Below are 16,961 nucleotides of genomic sequence, written 5' to 3' on the forward strand. Positions count from 1 at the left end.
AACGAAGATCCCGCATGCTGCAACTAACACCCGATACAGCCAAAAATAAATAAGTAAATAAATAAATAATCTTTTAAAAATTTTTTAAAAATAAAATTATTCATTGTCATTGTGTGTCTGAAATTCAAATTTAAGGGGGCATCCTGTATTTTATTTGCTAGATCTGGCACCCCAGGGTGGAAAGCTATTAGAATCTAGAATCAGCCTTTGATTCAAAGCCTCCTCCAAGCTTGCTCCAGGGGTGCTGATGCCATCCCCACCACCCACCACGATTTGGGGCCTACGAGGATGTGAAGAGCAGGTATGAGGTGCAGGGTGGGTTCCCTCACTCAGGGCCTCCCACTGTCGCCCCCCATTTCACTGATGAGGAAACGTAAATTCAATAAGGTGGGTCCCAAGTCCAAGTTCCCATGTCATGGAGCCAGTGACCCCTGCCTGACTCCAGAGCCCAGAGCTCTTTGCTGGAACAGCTGTGAGGGTCAAATTAATTAGATGAAGTTTGTGAAGCCCCCAGTGAGCCCTGCTTGCAGGAGGGTTCCAGGAAATGGTGACTTTTACCCATGAGTGTTGACGGTCTATTAATCAGAGGGGGACCAGGGGGTGGGGAGGGGAACACCGCGAGGGGTAAAGAGAATGACTTCTGTTGAGCCAGTGTCTGGTGAATAAAATGAGCCCACAGAAGCCTCCGTGGCGTTTCCTTTCCCTCAGGTGTGCACAAACCCCTCCAAAGCTGCCCTCATCTTTCCCAGACCAGTTTTAGAGGCAGACACAGGTTTGGGGGGCCTCATGGCCTTGGGATGCTGCTGCTGAGAGAGAGGATCCTGCGCTGACTTGGAGGAGACTTTGGCAGCACTGGTCAACCGGCTGCAATTCCTGGGCAGCTCCCTGGAAGAGCCTAGAATCAGGGCATACCTCCCCCTGTGAAGGTGTCCTCTTCTCCCACACTAGGAAGACGAGAGCAACTCACCCCCAGAGATGGAGGGCTGGCACTGAGATGAGTCTGCATAAACAACCTCACCACCATAACCCTTATCTTCCATTCGTTTCCCCCATAGATTTCCTGGTTGCATCCCCATGATTTGTCATCCCTCAAAGCTCAAACCCTCTTTCCTTTGTTAAAATGGTCTATGACTTCCCGAATCTAACCACGTCTTTGGGTTTCACTTTTTTTCTTTGAACTGCTGTGCGCATAAGTATTGGTAAAAAATGTATGCCTTTTCTCTTGTTAATTTAGAAGAAAAGGCATACATTTGTTAGTTTAATTCACAGGTCCCCACGGACTGAACCTAAGAGGGTGGAGGAGAAGTTTTTCCTCCATAACATAGGTCATACAGTATGTGGTCTTTTGTGTCATCATTCCTTTTTTTTTTTTTTTTTCAGTCTTCGTTCCTTTTTATGGCTGAATAATATTCCATAGTTCGGGTATTCCACACTATTAATCCATTTACCAGATGATGGACATTTGAGTTTCCACTTTTTGGCTGTTATGAATAATGCTCTTATGAACATTCATGTACAAATTTTGTGTGGACGTATGTTTTCATTTCTCTTGGTGGACGCATAGGAATGGAATTGCTGGTCATATGGTGAGTCTGTATATGTAACACTTTGAGGACATGCCAGACTTTTTTCAAAAGTAACTGCATAATTTTACATTTCTGCTGGCAATGTGTAAAGATTCCAATTTCTCCACATCCTCACCAACACCTCCTATTGTCTGCCTTTTTGATGACAGCCATCCTAGTGGGTACAAAGTGGTGTCTCATTGTGGTTTTGATTTGCATTTCCCTGATGACTGATGATGAGCATCTTTTTATGTACTTATTGGCCATTTGTACATTTCTTTGAAGAAATGTCTCTTTAAGTCCTTTGCCCATTTTCAGTTGGGTTTTTTTCTTTTCACTGTTGAGTTGTGAGTTCTTCACGTATGCTTAATACTAGATCCTTGTCAAATATATAATTTACAAATATTTTCTCCCATTCTCTGAGTTGTCTTTTCACTTTCTTATACTTTCCTTTGGAGCGCAAAAGCTTTTAATTTTGATGAAGTCTAACTTATCTATTTTTCTTTGGTTACTTGTGCTTTGGGTTGCATTGCCTATGTAATCAGAAAAAAAGGAAACATTTTTTACAAAAATAGGCCCAGACATTATGCAGTTTATTTAGTTGACGACATTCTTGTCCTCAAGGAGCTAACACTCGGCTGATGTTCCTTGGGACTGTCAGTGGTTAAAAAGCGCTCTGTCTTCATCTTGGGTACTTTTCCAGGTTGCTGGGCAAAGTCTTTCATATTCTGATGAACCAGATGGCCCTTTAAACAGCTCAGAATTTAAGTGGGATGAGTCATCACTTAACTGTACTTAGAAATTCTAAAATAAGTCACGTGTAAGCCATTGCAGGGTTTTTGTTTTCAGTGCCTTGCCTGGCTGTGCTTTCAGTGTTTGCTGACTGTGGAATAAACCCAAACACTGGCAGATGGCGGTTGTACGGCCTGAAGTGGGAAGCATCAAATCCTGCCCAATCTAGGGAAATAGGTACCATATGTGTTCGTAATAACAAAACACTGGAGAGCACCCAGACATCCACCAGCAGGGAACTGGTTAAATTATGGTACATCGAAACTCTAGAATAAGAAGAGCCAAAATCTATTAAAAATAGAGAATTTAAAACGTTGGGGAGAAAAAAAAAAGAAAACTAAAAAAATAATAATAATAAAATAATAAAAGAAAAAAAAAGACAAAAAAATGTTGGGGAGGAAAGCTTTCCCTCTACTATCTTATGCTCAGTAAATAGGGGTTTATCAATTAAACTAATAAAAGATGAACAGAAGACAATTTTTACTAATATTTGTGTGCACAGGAGTTCACAGAAAAGAAGTGACAATCAAAGAAGCAGGTAGACTCAGGGGCTTATATACCATTTTAACAAAGGAAAGAGGGTTTAGGGTTCAAGGGACGAACTGTGGGGAAGTGACTAGGAAATATATGGGGGAAACTAATGGAAAACAGGACTGTTCTAGTCAGGTCTGTTTATGCAAATGCATCTCGGTTTCGACTCTCAGTCTTTGATGGTAAGAGTCACTGTTCTCCCCCTGGTGTGCGGGGAAGGGGGGCACCTTCCTCAGTGGGAAATTTATGTCCTGCTTTTAGGCAGAAAAGGGGAGGGCGGAGAACTCTTCCTGCCTCAGCTGCCTTCGGCTCAAAATAATCCTTATGCCAAAGTCGCACATTTGGGGACAGCATATCCGTTAAGGACCCAATTACAACACAAATGAAGGTATAATTTAGTATGGAGGTCAGCCCTCTGAAGGAAGGGGTGTTTCTAGGAGAACCTCAGGGCCTTTGCACTTGCTTTTCCCATCACTGGGTCCTCACCTCACACAGGTTTGTTCAAAGTGTCCTCTGAAAGGTCTTCACAGCACTTACCCGCTCCTGAATGCTTTTGTATATTTTTATGTGTTTGTAGCCACTGTCTGTTTTTCCTAATTGTCTGACAGCCCCTAATAATACTGTAGGATTTGATTACCTTTGCAGCCCTGGTGCCCAGAGGGTGCTTGGCCTTTTTGAAGCTGAATAATACTCAACGCATGTATAAGACACATTTTGTTCATCCATTCATCCATCCATGGACACTTAGGTTGCTTCTACTTCTTGGCTGTTGTGAACAACACTGCTATGAGCCTGGGTGTGCAAACATCTCTTCCAGATCCTGCTTTTAATTCTTGTGGGTATATACCCACAAGAGGATTTGCTGGATCATATGGAAATTCTATTTTTAAGTGTTTGGGGAACTTCCATACCATTCTTCACAGTGGCTGCACCATTTTACAGTCTCTTTCTCGAGAGCAGCCTCTAAGGTGTGTGAGGTGGGTCTCCCTGTGGTCCACGTTCGCTCATCCCTGTATCCTCAGCACCCACTGCCATGTTCGCACAGTGAGATGCTCCTGAGTCCTGGTTGAATGATGAACAGATAAATGACGGAAGGAAGGATGAGTGAGTGAAGGGGAGAGGGTGTTTCTGGAAGAACGAAGTGGCCGGAAGGCACTCGTCCAAGTGAGAGGCAAAGTTCCTGCAGCATCTGCCGGATGTCTAAGTCCACACACACTGGGGAGGGAAGGGTACTGAGCAGACTCGCGGTCTCTTCAAGCTGAAGGAATCCAGAAGTTTGCCCAATAAAGGCAGGCGCTTTCCTGAGGGCGCCAGGAGTGACCTCAAGGCTGGGGAGGCCTCCCTCTCGCCTGCACAGGGAGCGAGGGTCTGGTGGGAGGAGGAGGAGGGGCTCATGGTGAGACCAGGTTCTGCCCTCAGGAGCTTAGAGCCTCCCCTTTGCCTCCAGGGTGCTACATCTCCCGGGTCACCACCCTCGGGCAGGTACCCACGGGGCCCCCTCCCCTGGGTGTCCCTGACACCTAGAGAATGGAAGACAGGAGAGCCTGGGCCGCAGCGGGTCCTCCCACAGCCACTGCCCCCTCTTCTCCGTCACATTTCCTTTTTATGGGTTTTCAAAATGGAAGGGAATCTAGTTTCTTCACCTCCTGGGGTAACGTGCTAGAGGTGTCTTCATGTCCGCACCATGGCTGAGAAGGGCTCAGGGGACCGGGAGAGGGAACTTTTGAAGCGGCAGACTCACGACTCATGCAATATAAGATGATCATGTGTCAAAAACGTGACTCAACTCACTGGTTAAGGAGGGGTCAGTAGGACGGTACAGTGGGTTCAGAGGAGGCTTCAAAGGACCGGAAGCCGACGGGAAGACAGACAGACAGATGCAGAGCTGCACAACTGACTGCGTCCCCTACATGAGATCCACCTGCATTTTGATAAACACCGAGGCTTCGTGTATTACCCATTTTCTACAGTTTACAGAATTGTTAAGTGGCCCAAAGACAATGGAAGGCAGAGGTCACCCAGCAGGGCCCCTGAAAGGTGCCTCGTCTCCCACAGGAAGCCTCATCTCCCCCCCATCTGTCGTCCCCACGTCCCCCACCCCCAAGGGCCCCTGAGAACGGAGACCAACAAAGCCCAGATCAGGTGTGGCCCGGGCTGGGCCTGTTTGGAGACACCTGGAGAATGGGTGCGTCTCTGTCCGGGGAGTGGGGGAAGGAGGGTTTCCACAGTCTCCCCACGGCCCTCATCTCTCTAGGAGGGAAACTCGAGTCCTGCCGGTGGCCTGCGAGGCACCCGCTCCGTGTCCCACCTCATCCCCTCCCTCACTCGGCCCCAAGTACGGGACCCCCAGCAGCTCGCCTTGAGGCCTGGCGCTCCTGCCTCAGGGCCTTTGCACTTCCCCTTCCCGTCCTCCTCATCTCCTCGCGGGTCCTCAGGGCTGACTCCCTCCAGTAAGGGCATCTCAGCAGCCCTTCCCCGACCACACTAAGATCCTAAACAAACATTCACTCACTGACCCCCAAACCCTGCTCTCCTTCCTTGTTTTACCTTTCTCTGTAGTACATGGGCCCACCTGACAGCCCACATATTACACTTAGGTACGTGTTTCTTGTCTCTCCCCCAGTGGAATGCAAGCTCTGTGCCGGCAAGATGTTTGCTTGTTTGTTTTTATCTCCTCATGCCCAGAGCCTGAAACAGTGCATAGAACAAACACTTGAATGAATGAGTGAATAATCAAACGACAAATGTTCATTGTTAACAAAAGTAATGTTTTCATTACTACCAGTACAATGAATGCCAGTTGCTAACTGGGATAAAAGTGTTACGACAGCTACTACTTCAACTCACACGTGACTGTTATCGAGGGCCCTTGAAAACGAAATCTTCGGGAAACGAGAGCGCTGTTCCCTGTGGCGGGCTTTGTCTGCCACCTAGTGGAAATCTTCAGTAACTGCAAGCCATGAAAAGCGTTCTAAGACCGGCGTTTCGGGCAGCTGAAACGCTGTGTTGGCATCCCTGATGAGAACGCGACTCAGCACAGCCCTTCTGGAGGGAAATTTAGCAATGCCTAACAAAACCACACATGCGTTCACCCTTCTCCCCACCAAGCCCACTCCTAGGAACCTACCCTGAAGATACATCTCCAACACCATAAAAATAAGTATGCACAAGGTTATTCACTGCATCATTATTTGTCATTTCAAAGTACTGGAAGCTAGTTACCTGAATGTCCGCATATAAAACAGGGGCTGAACAAACACAATGGAGCACTCTGCAGCGGGAAAAAAGAATGAGAAAGACCCCCTAAGAGCCACTTTGAAGGGATTTCCAAGAACCTTCTGGTAAGTGGAAAAAGCAAAGCCCCAAAGAATTTGGAAAGCTTGCTGTCCTTCACGTCGGAAAGAAGGGGTATAAGAAAATACACACGCATCTGTTCGTTTGTGCAAGAGAAAGACAGGAAGGATAAAACAGAAACCAAAGAGGCTGATCACATCACTACAGGGCTTCGTGGAAGCAGGAGGGTGTGGGATCCGGGTAGCCGGGATGAGGAAAGAGCGGCAGTTCCCCGGGTGTATCTTCCTCTAAATCTTTGACTCTTAGTGGAAGCCAAAACATGCATTTCCCATGTGACCCAGCGACCGCAACCCTGGGCATTTATACCAGAAAGATGAAAATGCGTGTTCACGTAAAAACCTGCACACGATTCTTCGTAGCAGCTCTGTAATTATAACCGAAACCTACAAGAGACCAAAACTTCCCCCACACCGCAGGCAGAGGGTTCCACGGACCCAGCAGCAGACAGGCTGGCACATGAGACTACCTGGATAGATCTGAAGGGCCTTATGTCGAGTGAAAGAAGCCAGCCTCACAGGTCACACACTGTAGGGGACTTCCCTGGAGGTCCAGTGGTTAAGACTCTGAGCTCCCAATGCAGGGGGCTCCGGCGCAATCCCTGGTCAGGGAACTAGATAGATCCTGCACGCCGCAACTAAGAGCCCGCATGCTGCAACTAAGGAGCTTGTGTGCCGTAACTAAGAACTGGCGCAGCTAAATAAATACACAAATATTAAAAAAAAAAATAAAAGGTCACACACTGTATGATTTCATTCACATAACATTCTTGTAAGGACAAAAATCATAGAGATGGGGACTTCCCTGGTGGTGCAGTGGTTAAGAATCCACCTGCCAATGCAGGGGACACGGGTTCAATCTCTGGTCCGGGAAGATCCCACATGCGCGGAGCAACTAAGCCCACGAGCCACGACTACTGAGCCCACAAGCCACAACTACTGAAGCCCGCGTGCCTAGAGCCCGTGCTCCGCAACAAGAGAAGCCGCCGCAATGAGAAGCCCACGCACCACAATGAAGAACAGCCCCCGCTCGCCGCAACTAGAGAAAGCCTGCGCGCAGCAACGAAGACCCAACACAGCCAAAAATAAATATAAAATAATAAATAAAATTTTTTAAAAATCACAGAGATGGAAACTGATTGGTGGTTGCCAGGGGTTGGGGGTCTCTGCTGGGATGGTGGAGTGGTGGGTCCACGCCTGCACACCCGAGATAAAACAACACAGAACTCCCCACACACATTGTTGCAATGTCAGTCTCCTGGTTTTGTGACTGTACTCAAGTTACATAAGATGTAATCACTGGGGAAAACCAATGCGGAAAACTAGGCCAAGCGTCTAAGGAGATACTCTGCTACTTTTGCAACTTCCTGTGAATCTACAAATTTCAAAATAAAATGTTAGAGAATATGATTATGGGTCAAACAAACATGCCGGTGTGGGGGGAGGTTTGGTCCCTGAGCCAACACTTTGTAACCTCTGGTTTCAAGGAGCAGGGTATCCCTGTTCGTGATCCTGTGCCAGTATTTCTTTGGTCCCATTCCCCTGGTTCAGAGGCTGGTGACTAGGCCAGAGGGAGCGTGGATGTGTCATCCGAGGCATCAGAAACAGCAGACGGAAAGAGTTTGTGTGTGTGTGTGTGTGTACTGTATTGATTTTCTACTGCTGTGTAATAAACTACCACAAAGCCACTTAGTGGCTTCAAACAACACACATTTATTATCTCACAGTTTCTGTGGGTTGGGAGTCTATGTTCTGGTAGGTGGGCTCATATGCTCAGGGTCTCACCAGACTGGGATCCCCTCTGACTCGGGGGCCTCTTCCAGGTCACTGGTTGCTGGTGGAGCCCATGTCCTTGCAGTTGTATGGCTGAGATTCCGAGTTTCTTTTCTAGCTGTTGACTGGGGACCATTCTCAGATCCTCAAGGCTGCCCTCACGTCCCTGCCCCATGACCCATCACCTCGCGTATGGCAGCGGCCTCTTCAGGCCCCCAGGAGAGGGTCTTGGCTACAAAGATAATTCTGCCAACCACCCGAGTGAACCTCCTCTGACAGAGACAGCAGGTGTAGACAACTACAGCGATCCCGCGGCTACGATTTGCTGAGTCACCACGGAGTGTGGTAACACTGGGGTTTGAGTTGACACTGGAACAACAGAGGTGAGCAGCTTTGTGGAGCTCCGGCTTCTCCATCTATATCTAACGCATTTTTGCCTGAAAATATTGCATGAAATGGGCTGGGGTGAGGAGACACTGTTTTCCAGGCAACACCGAGGTCTGCAAAGCTCTGTGTTAGGGCGAGGCAAAGACCCGGGACACTATTTTATGGGAATTGCTAAATCCAATCGTACAGCAGATTTCGTTCTCATTTATGTCCTCGATCGAATTGCTATAAGGCATTTTGATGTTTTGCTCTTTCTTAGGATTCCCATCATTAGCTGGTAGTGACCTGGACAAAACTAGACACAAAAATATGATATGAAATTACATTTTTGCCTATCAGACAAAGAGGGGATATTTGTGAAGGTTATTGAATACATTGGTTCTCAATGAACACCTTTTCTGGTTAACATATAAATAAGATTAGCATAAACTAGGATTGACAAACTTTTCCTGTAAAGGGCTAGTTAGTAAACATTTTCCGCTTTGGGGCCATAATGGTTTCTGTGTAGTAATTCAACTCTGCCACAGAGCACAAAAGCAACCATAGGCAATATGTAAATGGATGCAGCTGTGTTCCAATAAAAATTTATTTATGGTTACTGAAATGTGAATTTCATGTAATTTTTTTTTTTTTTTTTTTTTTTTTTTGGCCTCACCTCGTAGCTTGCCGATCTTAGTTCCCTGACCAGGGATCGAACCCAGGCCCTCGGCACTGAAAGTGCCAAGTCCTAATCACTGGACCGCCAGGGAATTCCCGAACTTCATGTAATTTTCATGTCATGAAATACAATTCATCATTTGATTTTTTTCAACCATTTAAAAGTATAAAAACCATTATTAGCTCATGGGCTGTACAAAAACAGGCAGTGGGCTGATCTGGCCCGTGAGCCATGGTTTGGCAACCTTTACATTATCTCTATTCTAATCTAAAATGTGCCCCATGTTGACATCACAGGTTAAAACCAAAGTCTTTTTTCCTTATCTGCATTTCTTCAGAATGTGCTGTGAAAATAACTCACATAGTCCCATTTGCTTGAAAACACCCAGAAAGAGTACAGAAGGCACAAAGGAGGCGTCTCAGCGCCTTCCAGTTTTTCCACATCCCGGAAGTTGAAGTTTCGGCAAAAGGTAAAGGGTTCAGGGACCACTTTTCAAAGGTAGCGTCACAGTTACGAGAGGGGAAGAGGTGGCCGGCTCTGATCTGAGGTCTCTTCCCGAACACGTATGTGCGACTCATCCTGAGGACTGCCCCAGTGATGGGGATGAACTCTGTGAGCTCTTCGTGGCTGGGAAGGAAGGTGATAGAGAGTCAAGCCCACTTTAATTTGGACTGAAGTGGAAATAAGGGAATTTCCATGGTCTCGCACAGCTGACGTCTCTGCCCAGGCCTGCACCTGCAGGTCTCTCTTTTTTTTTCTTTTAAGATTTTTTTTGATGTGGACCATTTTTTAAAAAGCCTTTATTGAATTTGTTACAATATTGCTTCTGTTTTATGTTTTGTTTTTTTGCCGCAAGGCGCATGTGGGATCTTAGCTCCCTGACCAGGGATCAAACCCGCACCCCCTGCATTGGAAGGCGAAGTCTTAACCACTGGACCGCCAGGGAAGTCCCTGCATGTCTCTAAAACTACCAGGCTGGCCTAGATTAGGGGTCCTGAGCTAACAGAACAGCGTGGAGTAAGTGTAGTTTCTATTAGCCATACAAACATGCCAAAATACCCATATTTTAAATAAGTATTATAAAGAATATTCATATTGACCAATTTGGGAACCCTGGTTAGCTCATCTATATCCAAATTACATTAAAAACATGGTTTGATTCTCCATTTTTCTGAATCCACTTAGACACATGTAACTGTTAGTTTTGTAGTAGAAAAGTCAATGCATGGGACCCATGAGACAGAATGAATAAGACGACTTTTCTGGTGGTTAAGAAAATGAAATGATTCTAGAATCCACCATCCCCTTGACACACACACCTCCTAACAATCATTTTTATCATTTTAAAACCTATAAAGTTGTCCTTTGTAATATAATAAACCATAAAGATAAAAAAGGTTCTGTCTTTTGCAAAAATAGCTACTATAAAGATAGTTATTATGACAATAATACCAGCATCTTACCCCAAATTTCCCAAGCCTTATTCTACAAGGGCCATGGCACAGTGGCCAAGAATGTCACCCTACACTAATGCCACTGTCCATACACTTCTCACCGCCCTCAGCTCTAGAGGAAGTGAGGAAGGCAAAAACAAAACAATAACTGCTATGGCTACTGGCCTCGCACTTTTTTCAAGCTTAAAAAAAGAGCAAGGAAAAAGGTCCCAAATTCGAGAATTCTTTTTCTTCAGAATAGTTTTATTAGTTTGCATACGGTTTGTCAACACTCAAATGTTTCTCTCCTAGTTTGACACACAAATCCACTCACTCGGAGTCTTCTTCGCCCCATATCTCATATATTGTAATATTATTGTGTGGGTCTGCAGGCACCTCTGAGTTCTGAAGCTTGAGGTTACCGCCGGTTGCCATGGCGGCTTTCAGATTCCGCACCTTGGACATGAATTTCACAAGGTCCATCTCGAGCTGGGTTAAGGTATTGAATGCATAGTCTTTGTTGGGGGAAGCATTTTGAGTTTTCTTTATTGGAGAGCGAAATGAACAGCCTCGAAGGGCAGGAGGAGTCTTCTGCTCCTGTCAAGAAAGATATTCAGGGTGAATAATACCGTTGACGTTGCTGGTTTTGACACAATTCTAAGAGAGCGGGGTTCACCTAAGAGAAGTTGGCTCTAGCATTGATCTAGCCCAGGGATTGGCAAACGATGGCCAAATCCGGCCCACCAGGTTTTTTTGTTAATAAAGTTTTATTGGAACACAGCCAGGCTCGTTCATTTGCATATTGTCTATGGCTGCTTTCATGCTCAAACGGCAGAGTTGAGTCCTTGCAACAGAGACTGAATGGGCTGCAAAGCTGAAAATATCAACTATCTGGCCTTTTACAGAAAAGGTTCGCCAACCCCTGCTCCCATCAGTTTGGACACAGAATCCTGAAGCGGTGGGTTTGTCCAGGAGCAAACATGCTGCCGTATTTCTCTCCCTTCCCCTTCTCAGAGCTGTTCAGCCACTTTATGGACAGGCTGTTACCTCTTTACACCTCTGACCCTTTACGACAGGTCTTTTCCTTTACCTGGGATAGTGATACCATTTCCATTCAGTTCAGCAACTTGTAATGATTCAAACGCTAGGGAAACTAAAAATCAGGGGCAGTGAATCTGCCTCCATAAATAATGTTGACCTGAAACACGCCAAGTTCTTGAATCTATCCTCAATTTGAAAAATCTGATTTAACAGGATAAATATTGAGCCAAGGTTTTAGTTGCCCAGTAAACAGAAGGTGGTCTTCAACTATGAGTCCCCACCTCTGTGAGTTAAGATCTACCGTCCTCCCTAAGGACACATCAGGAAATGAGTTAGCCAATGTTTCTCAGGACCAGAAAGAAGTAGGTACTCTGTATTCAAACTCGTTGTACTTAACGGTCTTGCCTGTAACAACCAGAGCATGTGTTCCTCTGAGTCTGAGCTTTCTGAGATGGAATCAATGTGGTGTGAAAAACGGAGCCATCCTTACCTTATCCTTCTCATTATCTCCTCGAAACTTTAGCATCATATACAGCACGACAACAAAAAAAAACCAGAGCCACTTGCTCCCAAGCCAGCCTTGGGCATGCTCTGGGAGATTCTGCCGAATTCGAAAGTGCCCTCCACAAGGCACCTTCCCCTGGGGTTCTCTGGCTTTATCCCTCAGAGAAGAAAACACAAAGGCATAGCCACAGGAGAGGCACAGAGGAAAAAACAAGAACCATTTCAGCGTCCGCATGGTGAGCAGAGATGGGGGACAAAGTGGCTCATGGTGGGTTGGTCTGCCCTTGCACCCGGAGACTGGGGACCAGGGCTGGGCTGGGCGGTTGGTGATGTCACAGAGGCCCTGAGCCAGAACCAGCTCTGGCCATTGTGATGACTTCAGGGCAGAGGATAAAGAGGCTCGCAGGGGTCGCCTGGGAGTAGGGCTTAAAGGGAAATGGCAAAATTTCCAGCGGGCAATAAAAAGAGAGGCGGGGAGTGATAGAAGGCCATCTCCTTGCCAGTATGTTCTTTCTGACCCTCATGCTCTACTGGGAGAGTCCATCTATTTTTGTTTTTCTATTTGTTGACTGCAGACGCTGTGGTGAGCAGAGCAGACTGGGCATGTGCCCTTGTGGAGCTGAGAGCCTAGTGGGAAAGAAAGATATTAAACCAGAGGCTAAAAAAAAAAAAAACCCACCAAAAAAACAGAGGCTACAGACTAGGAGCCACTGATGTACTTTGTTTGGCCTACATTGTTTCTGAAAATGATTATTTGCCAATATTTAAATGTCGGTGGGGGGAGGGCTTCACTTAAAAAGGCCAGATTTCAAAGGAAACTAAGTTTCCTTTGAAAAGTATGGACGATCTGGTAACATGGGGGCCCCTCTCTGCTGGAGCTGAGTAGCAACCTCCCCTCTAGGTGGCCATGTTTTCTCCACAGTCCCCACCACTCCCTATCGCCTCACAGTTACGCTCATTGACTTCACCTGAGTGTGCAATGCCTGAGTTAATTAAGAGTATCATTTATTTCATTAAAATTGTGATAAGGGGACTTCCCTAGTGGTCCAGTGGTTAAGACTGCACGCTCCCAATACAGAAGGCACGGGTTCGACCCCTGGTTGGGGAACTAAGATCCTGCATGCTGCACGGTGTGGCCAAAAAAGAAAAAATAACATTTGTGATAAGAACAGAGAGCTTTAAGAGAACACAAGGGGGTAGCTCTAGGTTGGTTCAGGCAGGAAGGCTTTCCTGAAGAAGACATTCAGGTAGAATGTGAGGGATGATCAGGAGGAGGCGGGATAAAATGGGGACGTGGTTGACATCAGGCAGGTGTGAAGACTCTGAGGCGAGAGGGGCACAGCCTGCAGGACGACAGAGGCCGCTGCCAGGAGTACAGCCAGGGCTCACTGGCCAGTGCACTTGAAACCATCAGTTTCTAAAAATGACATGAAACAAAAAGTCCCGACTAATGGAACGCAGGGCTTGTACCTGTTCCGCTGGGTCACCTGATTCACACTTATTCCCGGGGAATAAAGCCTTCTGCTGGATATAACCAAGGGTCCACTGGGTGCCTGCACTGTGCCTCTAACTGTGTTGAGTGATGGAGAAGTTCTGTGAGACGGTTTGAAACCCGGAGGGGAGACGCAGAGTGGGATCCAGCCGCACAGACTGCCCTGGGGCACATGCTCCCCCAGCTTGGGGTGGGGACGTGGGGCTCCCTGCCGAGAGCACCTGTGCAGGGCTTACGGGGGCGTGAGGCCCAAGGGTTGGTTAGGAAATAGGCACGGCTATTATAACCAGACTTGCCTGTATGTAAATGTATATAAATGCTGATCGGGGAAAGAAAATAGATAATTTTCAGGTTTGTTCTGGAAAAGTCCACAACAGAAATTCACTGACGTTAAGATCATTCTGATTAAAATGCCTCCATATTCACAATGTCAACACGTCCTCGGGTCCAGCTTCCCACCCTGTTGCGGCACAGGACCCGGGGACGGAGCAGGCTGCGTCCGGCTCTCCACCCCCTCCCCAGAATCCTCCGAGGCTGCCCCCTCCCGCCTCCGACCTTCCTCTCCCAGCTCCTTTGCCTGCTTTTTTAAAAAATGTATTTTACTGAAGTACAGCTGACTTACAATGTTGTGTTTCCTTTGCCTGCTTTTTAATGGAAACCAGGGCCCTGGGTCTGGTATAAAGAACCATCTCAATGATACAACTGTCTCCAGAAAGGCAGTGTTGAACCTGGATGTTCCTGATTCTTGGTCTCATAGGAGAATTTCATTAATTATTCACTTCAACACACTTTATGGATAAGATACACCAATTTTATGCACAGTTTCCCCCTTTTATAATCTTCTGCTGAGAGGGAAAGTGGAATTGACATGATGTCATAGAACTACTATCGCTATCAGTGCAGTGGCCGCAATTTTCTTACTCAACGCTCGGGGAAGAAAGAAGAAAAATACAGAGACGAGAGCAAGAGCAGACTTTAGACTTACTTTATTTTCCTACGAAATCATCGGGTGCCAACTAAATCCCCTCTCTCACCAAGGCGATCCGCAAGGAAGGCCCCTCAGTCCCCTCCCTGGCGCCGAGACACGACCCCTCCTACAGCCCTGCAGGCGGAATGCACTGCAAACTCGTCCTTCCTCAAGTTCAGTTTCAGCTGGCTTGTTTAATTAATTAACCGCCGCGAGCAAAACCATGAGACTCTGAGTCAAAATGAGCCAACCACATACCCGTGAGGAGTCTGGAGTCTTTAATTATTTTAAGCATAAATAGCGCGGCCAGCGTGCTTTGGCCGGGGAAGGTCCACGCGCACAGGGGGAGGCGGTGAGCGGAGAGGGCGACGGGGCGGGGCCGGCGGGGTCACCGAGACCCCGTCTTGCCCTGCCACAACGGGCTCCGAGATCTGAGGTGCGCCGAGGCCGCGCCCCGGGCCTCAGAAGCAGTAGGACGTGTGGGTGACCCAGTGGGCCGACTCCTCCTTGGAGCGCTTGGCGGAGCTGTGGGTCGTGAAAAGGGACTTGTAAGCTTCTGACTCTCCGCTGTCGGCGATGGACCTCTTCATGGCTCCACACGGAGGCTTCCCGGCTTTTCCGGAAGAGCTCCCGTGTGCTGCTGGAAAAATGAAAAGCCCAAAACTTTAAAGCTGGGACTATGTCACATCCTCAAAAGTTCATTAATCCCAGGAATTTCCCTCCTGCTTTCTGGGGATGAATGTTGAAATACGTTATCTCAATCGCCAAGTCCTAAAAACAAATGAAGCTACTGTATCTAAAATCACACTAATCACTACTTGCTATACATTCTCGGCACTGGTCCCAGCTCCGGGGATGACGTACATGAGATGCCGAGGCCAGGTGGCTGAGGTGCGTGTCTGGGGGACTGGGACGCATGAACGCTCTGGAGGACGATTACACCACAGGATTACACACTCCTTCACCGCATCAACCCGTGCTTTTCTTCTTTGTGAAATAAATACTATTTTCTTTGTTAAAGGTAGTGAGTTTCGGGAGAAGGCACTAAATTCTGGACTATCCAGCAAACAGAACGGCTCTCGGTCAAGAGCAGGTGGAGGAAGGCCGGCTCGAGTGCACACGCGGTGCACAGCGCGCCCCAGCCTTAAATTAGGGAACGCCCGCGTCAGGCCTCGGCGCCCCTTGTTAGCCTGGCCCCAAGTGCAGACTCCACAGGGAAACTGGCATTTGTGCCCACACCCCTTCCATCCCGAGAGGGCTCCTGCTCTAAGGTGAATCAACTGCTTCTTAGTTACCCGCCAAGAGAGCTCAGTGAACTATTTAGAGACACCATTAGGACGAGCTTGAGTTCTCGAATTCACGCCAGCAAAACTGTGATGCACCCACGCAGGTTCCCAGCTGTCTAGTGGCCCACTGCCGTCTCAATAGGACCCACCTGCACTTCTGGGAGCCGAGGTGCCTTTCTTCTCTTGCGAATCAAGGCTGGTTTCTTCGGGCTTCCCTGTCTTCATTTTTGATGGTCCTGGGGCTTCTGTGAAAAAACAAAGTAAGCAAAACAAAACAACAAGAGGAACTTATTTAGGAAACAGGCCTATGGCCTTACTTTTGCTAAAATAAGGAGCTCTTTTAGCATCTTACCTTCACTGACATCTGATTTTGAGAGAGACTCTGCCACCTTGGGTTTCTTTGTTTTCTGTGAAAAGAAAGGGGAGGGCGGACACGTGCTCAGATTCACTGATTTCGGAGTCAGTGTGGCTCCCGCCAGTCCGGGAGCCCAGGGAGAGGCCGACACGGGTCACTCAGGGCAGGGCTCCCGCTGAAGACCACTCTGATCCTCTGCCCTAAACCTCGGGCCTCCCCACGTGTTTCCAGTTGCGCACTCTCGCCTCACGTGACACACATCCGCAGAGATCTGCTTGGCTGTGTAGCTACATTCCCAAACCACCTCCTCAAAACACCTCAACGCGGAGGACAGGTTTCAGTGGGAACAGTCAGCGTTCGCCGTGACGACTGCACACAAAAGGGCAGTTAACTGGATAATAACACAAGTCCAGCCAATACTGAACCTTAACCCTTCCAGGAAGACTTCTTCAAAGTTGTCCAGCTGCTTTGACATTTGTGTAGTTAACTGTAAGGACTTGAGGCCTGTACTAAAGAACACTTTAGCCGATTCCCCTCAACTCTGGATTACTTGTTAGAATTCAGTCGCTCATAATAGTTAAATTGGTCAGCAAAAATTTAAGAAATGAAACAAACCATTCTAAAACCACACAGCTGATTCAGTCACAGAAAGGACAAACAGGACTTACGTTCACTCAGAGAATTTACTTTAAACATGCCGTTTTCCTAAGCATGCAAAAGGTGGCGTTAAAGATACGCAGCCTAAACGCTTCAGAAGGCTCCCATCACTAGAAAACATCAAAGACCTTGCTCGGGCAGTGGCCCTGAACCTGTACTATATACATGCT

The 16,961-nt window shown here is 47.3% G+C and overlaps 2 protein-coding genes across 3 annotated transcripts in view; both read right to left on the reverse strand.

Annotated features, from left to right (window-relative positions):
• Window positions 1–10,780: 10,780 nt before the first annotated feature.
• Window positions 10,781–12,269, reverse strand: FAM209A (family with sequence similarity 209 member A). The gene is made up of 2 exons (XM_061209574.1): window positions 12,021–12,269; window positions 10,781–11,083 (listed from the first exon to the last, which is right to left on the reverse strand). Exons 1-2 carry the CDS (start codon window positions 12,267–12,269, stop codon window positions 10,820–10,822), a joined length of 513 nt encoding a protein of 170 aa, XP_061065557.1. The 3' UTR covers window positions 10,781–10,819.
• A 2,485-nt stretch (window positions 12,270–14,754) lies between these two features.
• The window catches only part of RTF2 (replication termination factor 2), a 39,882-nt gene continuing 37,675 nt past the window's right edge, over window positions 14,755–16,961 (reverse strand). Inside the window, exons 7-9 of one of the 2 annotated variants that reach the window (XM_061208285.1) lie at window positions 16,132–16,186; window positions 15,929–16,024; window positions 14,755–15,130 (exon numbers count right to left, since the gene is read on the reverse strand). In XM_061208285.1, the coding sequence (XP_061064268.1) occupies window positions 14,955–15,130; window positions 15,929–16,024; window positions 16,132–16,186 (327 nt within the window). In that variant the 3' untranslated portion in view covers window positions 14,755–14,954. Of the gene's footprint in view, window positions 15,134–15,928; window positions 16,025–16,131; window positions 16,187–16,961 lie in introns of both variants that reach the window. The other variant, XM_061208284.1, reaches the window with a different exon arrangement.

Source organism: Eubalaena glacialis, chromosome 13 (assembly GCF_028564815.1).
Source record: "Eubalaena glacialis isolate mEubGla1 chromosome 13, mEubGla1.1.hap2.+ XY, whole genome shotgun sequence".
In the NCBI taxonomy this organism is placed as follows: domain Eukaryota; kingdom Metazoa; phylum Chordata; class Mammalia; order Artiodactyla; family Balaenidae; genus Eubalaena; species Eubalaena glacialis.

Bases quoted from the DNA above. Each gene is read 5' to 3' on its own strand.
- FAM209A (XM_061209574.1), bottom strand. From the start codon at position 12,269: ATGCGGACGCTGAAATGGTTCTTGTTTTTTCCTCTGTGCCTCTCCTGT. The intron at 11,084-12,020 runs GTAAGGATGGCT...TCTTGACAGGAG, and splicing joins GAGATAATGAGAAGGATAAG to CAGAAGACTCCTCCTGCCCT.